Here is a 12,263-nt window from a genome sequence, read left to right on the forward strand (position 1 = left end):
AAATGCCCAAAGACCCATGAGCTCATATGTTTGGGTTCGGGGCACTAACCCTCCACAGATGCCTGCAGCACAAGTGTGCGGATTCTGCCTGTACTTCTCCGCCCAGTCTGCTGCGCCTTGCTGAATTGTAACAAATGTTCTTACATGAAGATCTCCATTGCAGGAGCTCCAACTGTTCCCAGGCTCCATCTTCATGTACAGAATAAGCAACAGGGAGGAAACCAGTGAAGAGGAGAGAGAGGTTGACTATTGAGTGAAACCTCTGGGTCCTAAATTTAAAGCAAACTTGTTTCTAATAAATTAATTTTACTGTAAAAACTGGGGACAAAAATTATTTTGTAAGGTAATGGAAAACACTAATGTCTTTAAGAGGAAATGTTTTTGTACACTGTCAAGCATAGCAAATAAAGTATAAAGTTATTATCTGTAGGATATCTCATTTTTTCTGCCAATGTCTGACCAATGGTCGGCCCTCACATTATGAGCTAATTCTTGGAAAGCTATGTCATTAATGTCATTGCATACTCCTGACACATAATAAAAAATAGCAGCTGTAAATCCTTTCCAAGAAATCCTTTGAGGTCTTCTGCACTTAAGCATTTACAATTCACTTGTAAAATTTACTTCATTGGCACATTGTATTTCTTTAAAACAATTTTTCCTTTTTTCTCTTTGATAAAGCAAATTATGATGATAATTTGCATTTTACCAGACAATAGTTAAAAAATATTGAATCATTGAAAATGGATGAAATACATATCTGTAATAAAAAATGAATTGTAATAGCACATTCTTTCACTCGAGATATATTGCTTACAGCATACTGTATGTGCTTCTCTTAGTTATGACTGATTCTCAAGTTGTACAAGTCTTAAGTGTAATTAGAATTAATGATTATTGAACAGTCTTTTCATTGACCTTTTGTTGAAACTATCCCAAAATCTAGTAGTACAGATATAGAATCTAAAGCTTTCTGTGTCTTAAAATATCGCATCACAGTTCTAAGCACTGTTAGATAGTGCTTATAACCATGAGGTATCAAACATAGTTAAAATACAATACATTGGTGGTGCTGTCTGGCATTGTGATGTGGACACATATTTCTTTAATCTTACATGGTAATTAATTTACATGGTAATTTCACTTTTTTTCCCAAATTTTAGCCTTCCAGCAAATTTAAATTGAAGAGGAGAGGCTAATAATCAACACACTTCCTGTACTAATGTTAACGTTTTTGTGGAACATATCCTTCTATGCACAACCTTTATGTATTTGACTAAAATTAAATCATAAAAAAAAATAAAAGGAAGGCTCTGAATATCATACACACCAGCTGAAATGGGGTAAAAGTCTGGATGTGTCTTAGATCCGTAGCAGGACTATTCAGCTACTACAGTAAATCAACATGCCTCTTCAATCTGTTAAAGTTATTCTTTCCTTCCTTTCTTGACGCAGAATTTTGGATTGGTGGAAATTTGTGTTTCTTTCTGCAAGGGAATATTCTTTTTTCTTTTCATTATTTATATTCACAGACCAATTTCTGGACAACAAACTATTACTTTCTCTAGCTTCATGAAAATGTCTCAGCAATGTATTGCACTCTGACAGCACTCCGACGGTTATGGAACTTTCATGTGCTAGCCAATACCTATCTTGATGCACTTGGCACTTTAATTCGCTTTCATTATCTTATGAAAAATTTGTTAACAAGGCCAATGAAGGCTATGCAGAGCAGTACATCCGCAGACTATGACAGCTTTTCAATCAAATTTTATGAGATGCTTTCTTTTCTGTTATTGCGATTTATGTGTTCAGTTCTCACAGAATCTCCTTCACATTGACTTCATCCTCCAGCTTTCAATTAGATAAAGTTTTTAGTATACAATCCTTGCATTTTCTAAACTGCTTTATCCAGTACAGGGCCGCAGTGGAAGCCTGAACTTAATCCGGCAAGCAGTATTATGCAAGAAAAATAAAGACGTGCTGTGATGTTTCATATTTTCCCATTTTTCTCTTGAATCCAGATATAAAGATTCTGTCAAAGGTTCTAGAACATCACCTACAAAGCTGATCAGACATGCTTTTTTAACTCAGTCATTTTTTTAACCGATGTACTTTATTAAACATTTCTACACTTCCAATGTTCCTGAAATTCCTGCTTCCTTTAGACACTGAAGCTTTTTTTTTTTGCAAAAAATCTTTCAGCATTCAGTAAAACTTTGGAATGGACTCAGTTTAAAGGATAATATTTCTCTTCAAACACTTCATTGGCTTCAGTGTGCACTAATGTTGTTTACTCTTTGTGCTGTCCACTGTTGTCCTCTTTCTTTGTTTTAGTCTTGTTATCAAAATGTTAGCACTTGGGGTGTGACACATGGTGGAGTAGAGCACAAATGTCTCTATGATATATACAGATGATATATTACTGCATTTTTTGAATCCCACTGTGTCTTTACCTTCGATTATGGATACACTCATTAGTCCTGGTAATATAATTGGACACAAAATCAAGCATCCCCAAACCATAATACTTCTACCATCATGGTTGACAGTTGGGATGGTGTTCTTCAGTTGGAAGACAATATTTTTTGCTAAATTTGCTAAATTTGCTAAATACACTGTATACTGTATAGTGCTAAGAAAAAGTTTCACAGATGTGGTATTGTATCAGCAAATGATGGAGGGGAATGTCAAGCCATCCATATGTCAGCTTGTAACTGTGACCTTTTAAAGTCACCCATTTTATTTGCCTTATCTGCTATAATATAAAATCTCTAATACACAGATCATTCAGTATTTTGCTTCCAGTAATGTACTTTATGTTCTTAAGTGCTAAATGTTTTTTTATACTGTTTTAAATAGTGTGAGTTTAATATGATTTTTTTTTAGTTCTGTCTTATCATTTTCATTGTATCTTACCTCAGATAAAAGATAAAATCATTATTTACATTACTTATAGTAAATTACACTGTGTTGTTATATATGAACAGATCCATTATTTTTGTAGAGCAGATTTTAATTTAATGGAAATTTTCAATTATTTTATTAGACTATAACTGATGGTATCATTTCTGTAGTTGAACGAACTATGGGGTTTAAAAATATAAATCGGTGTGACTGATTAGCTGTGACTAGAAATTTATATCTTTACCTGACATGTTCCATTAACACAGATCCCTGACTCCTGAGGTCCACAAGAGGTTCCATCGAGCACTTTTTCTGCCAAGAGAAACGGCTGTTCCTTCCCAGATGTGGAACAGAACAGGGCGCATGGTTTCTCTAACAGGGAAGAACAAAGAAACTTTATCAATTGTTTTTTTCTACTCTTTTGCTATTTGTGACTACATATATAATTTCCTCCTGACTCTATGCTTGGATAATGGCATGTAAAACATTAGCAATTCTTACTGAGCAGAAAGTGAGAGAAAGAACAGAAACACATTTGGGACGTGGTAGAAATCAAACACAAAATGTAAAACAAAATAAGCACTGTAATTCTTTAATCTTAATACAGTATATGTTTCAGGGCACTATTTTAATTAGTATGTCTGGGCTATATTATACATGTGGTAGTTACTTTTTTAGAAACGAATGTCTACAGTAACAACAGAAAGCGTATGCAATCACGTAAAAAAAATGCTCATGTCTAATCAGCAGGGATAAATACAAAAATAATCCTCCATTTTTTGGCAGTTGTACATATGACCTGTAAAATAATCTGCATGATATTGCATTTTCATCCAATTAATTGTATAGCCAAGCAAGATGGGAATCCATTCATCAAGAAACACACTGACTATACAGTAGCTGGTCACCTCTCTGAGAAATGCATTAGATGGCATGTTAATAATAAAAGATATATAATTAACTTTACTGTCTTCTAGTTTAAAGGGTATAATCTTCAAGGCAGTATTGTACTGTAACAGGGGTGGAACAATTCACCATAGTACTTGGAATATTTCTAATTAACCAAACACATCCTAAACTGGATGTCAGGAGATAATACAAGGCCATTATGAAGAGAATAATAATCGAAATATAATCATAGAATATTTATAAAATTCTGAACTCATTCACCTACGGGATACAAGGTGCTCAGATTCAGTTGTTTTTACAATAAATGGAACACTTACATGGTAAAATGATACAAAATAAAATAATAAATACTGTATACAGTACACTGTATATACTGTATGTGTGACTTACAGTTATACAAAGATGCAAGTTGACAAAAAAATATTTTATACATACCTTAATTTGAGCCCGTATTTAGGACTAAATTGGGCCAGTTGTTCATCTTTATGGTTCATAATGCTAACATGACAGGTGCAGCTCTTCTATACCTTTGCTGGGATTCAATTACAGCCATAAGGCACAAAGCACCACACCCAAAACAGCAGTAAACATTACACTGCTACTGTATGTTACAATACCTGGTCTTTGGACAAGGGATTTTGTGCACTATCTGTGTTTTAATGGGATGACAATATATTCTGTAACAGGTTCAGTTCCATAGATACCTAATATACTAACAAATGGTCAAATTAATTTATAGTGGACAAAGAAGATATAGAATCTAAAATTGTAACAGTAAAAACACCTGCATGTGTAACTCCTCCTTAGTTTCACAAAAAATCAAAATGTTGTAAATCAAATTCAAAAGTAAAGTTTGAATATTTCTTCATCATAATTCAATCATGGATAGCAATTTAAGATGAAGAAATGTATCTGCAAAAAGGCTGTGTGGAAAAGTAACTTTTATTTGACATTATTTGCTCATTGTGATTTACTTAAGCTGTAAACATCTGATCCCGCTCTTTGCACACTTAAGCACATGCCGAAGAAACAGACAGGTTTATTATATTGGTCTGATTTGTGCAATATGCCAGGACTTGGCACTAAAAACTGGCTGAGGTCAAAACCTCAATCCAAGGCATCCATTAGATGTGGGAAAGAGCCAAACTCCAGTTCTTGCTATCACAAAAATCTCAGAGTTAAAAGCCAAAACATTTTCGGTCTTTCTTGTACCCTTGCCAAAGACTGTGCAATGCACGCTGCCTAAACAGCTTGATATATCAAAGATTTTTATACTTTTTTTCTTTTTCATATTATTAGTTTTTATATTTTCAATCTAAAATTACACAGTGGCAAGAAAGTGTTAACAAATCATTTAATGGAATTCTTGTTCTCCTTTTAGCTGTTTTTTTGTTCAAAGAAAATCCAAGTAACTAAAAAAGTAAATATTCCTCAACAATATGTGCATGCAATTATATGTTTTTAAATACATGCATTAATGAATCTAATAAAATTAAATAAATAAAAGTTTATTAAAATAAAAATAGTCATAAATAAAAGTACTGGAATAATATTATTTCAGGCCTTTCAATAATCACCTGAAGAAGCATTGTTGGTTCAGTTACTGTAAAGGTATTTGGGTATTAAAATGAACTGTATAATGAAAAACTAACGTTGTCAAATAAACCTGGATTATGGAAATTCAAGTTCAAGTTGTACCAAAAAAGGAACTGTCATCATCAGACAATTACGATTATAACATGTAGTAGAGTTGCTCTAACAGCTTTATTAACAATCAAAACACACAGCTTGCACACGCTGTAGATCTGGCAGAGGAGTGCTTAGTGTCCCAGGTCAGCACTGCTGTTTTCCCTATAACAAGCTAGTTCACCCAGATCCTGCTTAATGTAATCAGGCATAATTAAGCATCTTATATGAAAATATATCTGTCCTGGGACTACTGCTCTTCCCAATGTACATCAAGGATCTAGATTCTGGCATAGTTTGTACAATAGTTTTCCGTTTCAAAATAAGAAGATTAGAAAAAACAATACTTAACAAGGAATGGGATAAAACCTGGCAATTATGCGGCAGGTGATATTTAATGTAAAGATGGGCAGAATCCTACATATTGTACATGTAGCAGAAACATAAACTGAAAACACAAAATGGAAATGCTGAAATTGAAAAGGCTATTCATCAAAAACACTTTGGAGTTTACGAAATAATTTATATCTTCTGTGGAAAAGTCGTAAAAATGGCAAATGGATATAGTTAAAAGGTTAGTATTTAAATTGAGGGATGTTAAAATGCAAGTACAATTTGGTAGCAAGATCTCATTTAGAATATTATGTAGTTTTGATCACCATGTTAGAAAAAAGATTGCTATTCTGGAAGGAGTCCAGAGAAAAGTAACCACATACACTATAGGGCTTAAAGAATGTCCTACATTCAGACTAAAAGAACACAATTTTTTTTAGTCTTGAACAGAGACGACTATGTTCTTAAGGGACCTGATTTAACATCGTCAAAGAGGATTTCAAAATCCTCAAAAATACTGACCTCAGTGAACCAGGAGACTCAAGTAGATAGACAGTGAAAACCAAGAAGATACACAGAGGCATCCTCTAATTTGAATCTGCTCTTATGTTCTTAAGTTTGTGTTCTACAATTTGTATTAAAGAATGATTCTTTGAAACTGTTTCTTTCTAAAAGATAAATCTGGGAAGCAAAAAACTTACATTCCTGAAACTATTGCAGGACAAAAATGTTCATATTACTTCATTTATGAACAGTGAATCAGATGCTGTTAAGAGGAAATGTTTAATATGTTTGATAAAAGTTCTACATACAGTAACTACTAATTAAACAGAAACATGTAAACATAAAAGGCACTATGTGTTTATTTAATTTTAAGTTAACAGATCACTGACTGTCAGTAGCAATTTTGCTTAGATTGTGTGCCTGTCATCAGTGTTGAACCTGTGCTGAATAGCAATAACAAAAACTAACAGAAAGAAAATATTACCACAGTTCTGTACATTAACGTTAATTCTTAAATGCAGAATGGATTGTTTCCTTTTAAAATATACAAAAATATATCACTTTGTTTACAAGTTAATAATACATTTATTTTGTGTATTGAAAGATATACTTTGACCAGAGCTAAGTTCTTCCAAAGAAAACAAAAGATTCTGTTCTTTGTCAGAGCCAGTCTGTGGAGTGCTTCCCAGGCCTTACAGAGAATAAAGAGGATCAAAATGAAAGGATCTTTGTGTTCTACCAGGCAGACAGTCTTCACGGTGATGTAATCTCACAAGATTACTTTGTGCCATGTCTAACATCTTCCACATTAAAGCACTTCCAGATAAACAGCAGTCATTTCTGAAAGGCCATTTACACTGTACTGGTTCAAGCAGTATTTAAGCTGTATATATGGCTGTGGTAATGATATTGTGATTAAACAGATCTGATCATTTAGATTTTCAAATTTTTTTTAGCTTTGGCAACTGCAGCAAATTCTAAATGCAGTAAAAATATGTTTGCATTTTGATTAAACTAATTCTAAAGGTATCTTATGATAAAAGAGATTTATGAAAGCACTGCATTACCATGTACTTGTGACTAAATTTGTTTAGTTTTAATTTAATTAAATCCTGAATGTCAGATGTCAACATAAACAACTTCTATATACTGTATACTGTATATGCTATTCATGAATAGACATTTTAATGTTTCAATAATTAATAGATGGTAGGTCTGCCATTGTTTCTTTCCAGACTTATAATTACAGCTTTGTTTAATTGTAATGAAATGTCCGTTAATATCTGAAATATTACTACGTAATATATATTCCATAGTAAAGCAATCCTATTTACCATCATCTGTTACAGAGAACCATGGGACAGAGTGCTTCTGTGAGGAAAGTCTGTTGAAAGTCTGACACTGCAAATCCCTGAAGCTTGGCACACCTGCAGGGCATGGCATGTTTTCGCACACTTTATACTGAGTTCTGGGACCAGGACAGTCCTTCCCCTTAGCACCAATTCTGCAGAAACAGAAAACACAATCTTCACGTCACTAATATACATTTTAAATCAGCTTTAACTGTTTTATAATTTTTAACCTATTTCATACTCCATCATCATGATGAATTTCCATCATTTAAAAAGGTTGTAGTCTGTAAAGCATGGATGGGCAATTCCTCCTTGATGGTTACTGTACAGGTGCTTTTTAATAAGCAACAGATCTGAAAAAAAACAGGCTCTGCAATCTCTGATCCAAACAGTTTATCTAAAGAAGTCATTTAAAGCTGAAGCAGAAGTCCTCAAGACCTGGGCTTGCCCATCTTTCATCTAAGTGGAAGATTTTTATTGTGTGCATTATCATTCCCTGTGATAAACACATAAAAGATTTTGAAGCATAAACCTAACAAGTTGTGAAACCTCATCTAAATGTACAGTAAAGCAGGCAGTCCTTTTTTAACGTGTTAAAGTAGCACATACATGCCTTTCCCCTTCACTTTATTTTCATTAGAAAAGGACTAACGAACCCTTGATCCTATATGAGACTTTGTAGATTAAAAATTGAATAAAATAAGAAGAGACTGGAGCAATGCCTACCGGGGGTTGTCACACTTGCGCTGCCGGACATTGATCCCAGTGCTGCAGGTTTGGCTGCAGGCTCCCCATGACCCCCAGGAGCTCCACTCACTGTGTACGGACTCGGGGACGGGAGCTTTGCTGATGCACTCTCCAGCTTTACACCACTGCAAAGACAGATTCAGCACAGCATTTAAACTGCCCCAGCTCCCTTCTTTATATATCCCTCCATCTATTTTCTACTCTGCTTTATTCAGTATGGTATTGCAGGGGAGCCAGAACCTATCCCAGCAAGCAATGGGCTCAAGGTGGGACACATCTTGGAGGGGACGCCAGTCTGTCACAGGACAGAGACACAGACAAAAACACAGACAAGTACACACTCACACCAGGGTCAGTATTCCCAGAAGCCAATTAGCATACCAGTATGCCTCCTGTCTAGACTATGGGAGGAAACCGGAGTACCCAGAGGAACGTGGGGAGAACATGTTCACTCAGATAGCACCTATGGTCTGGAATTGAACCCAGAGCTGTGAAGCAGCAATGCTAACTACTGTGCCATGTGCCCATCTTTATATGGAGTTTGTAACAAAAGTTTGGGAGGGATGACAACGGCCAAGTTCAATCAGGCTCGGCTGTCAGTAATTTGCAATCACTCTTGACATAATTTCCTCTGCTAAAATACCATAAATACCCTACATGTTCCCTTCTCTCCCTCACATACGTCTTTTGCATTCCACCTCCACCCCATCTGCACCTCTGCAGCTGCCGCTTGGTCACTCCTCACTCTGTATGGGGGTCCTGGCCTCCTCGTCCTATGGCCAGGAGGTCAGCCCATAGCCAAAAGGTTAAGTCAAATTTTCATGAAACACTCCATAATCATTTCAGTACACTTAATCCCTAGGTGTTCCACCAGGTTTTAATAGCATTGCGATCTAGTATTTATTTAGCCAGGGCAGATAATGGCATTGTACTGTAGCTTAGCCAGCTATGTGCTGTCTGTCACTCATTGTATATCTGTTGATTGGTGATTCCTAATATTTTCAGAAGGTTGAGTATGGTGGAGGTCCAGCTTTTGAAATAATTGCAGTTGGACTCTCAGATCAACATTGGACACTTTAGTTCATATACTGTAGTTGTCTGAAGAAATACTGTATAATGCCATTAAAGTTGCCAACTTCCTTCCTTCCAATATCTTTCAAGGGGAAGGATTCAATAATTTATACTTATTTATAAATGCTCAGAAGAGTTCAGTGTACTGCATATTACATCAGGGTTTTGAGCCATTGCATGTTTTGGACATTGCTATGCATAAGCCAATGTTTAATAAACATTACAATATGGTCAGCATTTAATCATCATAAACTGTAGTGATTGTACATATTAAACTACAAAAACGTTATAATAGACCAGGAGAAATTCCATGAGAGCTAGCTGTGGCACAACAGCCGGTTACTTCACCATCAACCCTTCTCCCTGGGCTGGAAACCAATCGCAAGACTTGGAGATGGTTTTCGACCCAGGCCATTCCAGGTGTTTTTCAACATAAATACTTTGACCTGACAGAGTTCAGGGCTCGTTTTTAGATTTGTATCTGAGCCCTCAGAGTATTGTACCTTGTTTTCCCTAGCTTTGTCCTTTTCTTGTTCCTGTTTCCCTAGCGATGCTTTTCTTGCATTCCTGACCTCAGCCTTGTTTTCTGACCCTATTCCCAGATTCTCCCTTGGCTTTTTCTCTATGATTGATTCGGTTTTGAACAGTCCTTACCTTTGAGACATTGTCTCCTGGTTTTGCACCTGCTACAGACTGGTCTAACGAGTTTCCCGACCTTTGACCTTCACCTGCCTGACTACGTACTAGTACTGCGTTTTCTGCTCTGTACACTCAGCTCTGCACATACCTCTGAGTCTAAAGCTAGCCAGAGCACCACATTTGCCTGCCTGCTTGATTCACTCAGCTGGCTTTTCAGCAAGCAACCTGCTACTCATTTCCAGTGTGTGCTCTCCTTTATTAGCCCGGTTCCTGTAATTGTGCAGCTCTGGGGTCCCTGCCTGCAGTTCCCCAGACTCTGGTGCCTCTCACCCAGAATTTGGGCTCTCTTTATACTCCAGGATCACACCACTAGTTCCATCATAGTAGTGTGACTTTACAAGCCTGTGTGTGTTTAATGAAACCAACTGGATGGTTTCCATCCTCTTTGCAGTTTCCATTCATGTAATACTTGCACATGAGAAAACATGGACATACATTTAAATCAGGTATTGGCATACTGTCTATTATAAATATTACCATAGACCCCAGTATAATTCACTTGTGACAAAGGGATATCTCTTCCTTTAAAATGTCTTTCCATTCCCATGCATTACACTGGTCTGAAGCTGACATAGTCTGTGGACCACACTGTATTAGAGATAAGCTAATAAAAGCAAACAAAGGGGCAAAGGGAGGATAAGGAAGGGATTTGAATTTCTCTCCAGATACTGGATGATTTGTTTAAAGGGGGCCAAAGAGACTTTACTTTGAAATTATCTTTTTTTTTCATTGTTTCAAGGGGATCACTGATATTCAGTGTGCCACAATAAATAAATACATCAACCATAGGTTTAAATGAGATATACAGGTTTCACAAAAAATAATAAAAAGAAGAACTGGGATAGAAAGCAATTTTGGCTTCTGTTCACGGGTGCTTAAAATTTTAATGGAGACAGAATTAGGATGCCTGCCCACTTGGTGTTTTGTTTCTAATGTAAACTTACCATAGGTACTGACTGGAACTTTGCTGTGTGGTCTTAGTTCAGGAGCTGCTGCCAAGTAAACCAAATCAACAATCTACATCTGCCTTGAAAAATGTGGCACTGACAGGCCCTAACAAGCCATTCTACATTTCAGGAGCATTACAAATGATGGCTGGTCGTTACTTTATATTGGACAGCAGAGAATTCAATAACCCATATTCAAAATATTATAAAACTTGTGACTGCAAAATGCTTCTCATGTTAAATCCTGTCTCTGGGCAGTAACCCTATTGCCCCAATGCAGTGGTTCTCAAACTGTGGTACGCGTACCACTCCACCGCCAGCTGGTACGCCATATGACCCTGGAACTTTGTTGTGTGCGCTGAAAAATCGGGACGGGTTTTCATACTTTCTATTTTAAGACGTGTCGAAAACGCAGTCTACGTACTACGATACAGTGGACGCTTATACTTGAGTGGACACAGAGCTACAATGTAATTCTATACGTGCTACGAACATAAGTGACCAATTGTATTAAAAAAAACTTATCTCCAGCAAATAGAAAGGTAGGAGAATGTGCGTGATTTTGGAACAATGCCAATGTTGTAAACACAGAAATGCATAGAAATGCTTGTTAGGAACGCTGGTAATCTTGCGAGCACAGGAAAGCGTGATAGATAACAGAAAAATACTGTTCTAGGTTAATTTGAGAAAAATACACAGAGCATCTCTGTGTTTTGCTCCCATGCACATGAAATAAAAACTTCTTTTAACTTGTGAGACCGACTCCTCAAACGGAAACAGGGAAAAATGCAAGCTTGCTAAAGCAGGTAAGCCCCACACTATTTTTGAAGAACTTTATTTACCATTGGGAAAAGAGCTGACATGTATTATGTGTGGAGAAAAAGCTGCTAAACAGCTCGACCTGCTGCCCCCTCTGAAAGACACAGTCACTCATAGAATTATTGATATGGCGGATGATATCAAAAGTATGCTGGTAGAGCGCGTTAAGATGAGCAGATTTTTTTTCACTGCAATTAGATGAGTCTGTAGTCGATTTGGCCAGTTTGCTCGTTTACTTTAGATACGAGTTTGAGGGTACGTCCCATGAGGACTTTCTGTTATGTAAACC

At 36.3% G+C, this 12,263-nt stretch overlaps 1 protein-coding gene across 1 annotated transcript in view; it reads right to left on the reverse strand.

The window, feature by feature from the left end:
* Positions 1-12,263, reverse strand: part of LOC148673403 (A disintegrin and metalloproteinase with thrombospondin motifs 19-like) — a 120,535-nt gene that overhangs the window by 30,531 nt on the left and 77,741 nt on the right. Inside the window, exons 12-14 of the mRNA XM_088629823.1 lie at positions 8,418-8,563; positions 7,674-7,843; positions 3,152-3,279 (exon numbers count right to left, since the gene is read on the reverse strand). Of these exons, the coding sequence (XP_088485949.1) occupies positions 3,152-3,279; positions 7,674-7,843; positions 8,418-8,563 (444 nt within the window). The remainder of the gene's footprint in view (positions 1-3,151; positions 3,280-7,673; positions 7,844-8,417; positions 8,564-12,263) is intronic.

The sequence above is a fragment of the Lepisosteus platostomus genome, chromosome 4, assembly GCF_059453375.1.
Source record: "Lepisosteus platostomus isolate fLepPlt1 chromosome 4, fLepPlt1.hap1, whole genome shotgun sequence".
In the NCBI taxonomy this organism is placed as follows: Eukaryota; Metazoa; Chordata; class Actinopteri; order Semionotiformes; family Lepisosteidae; genus Lepisosteus; species Lepisosteus platostomus.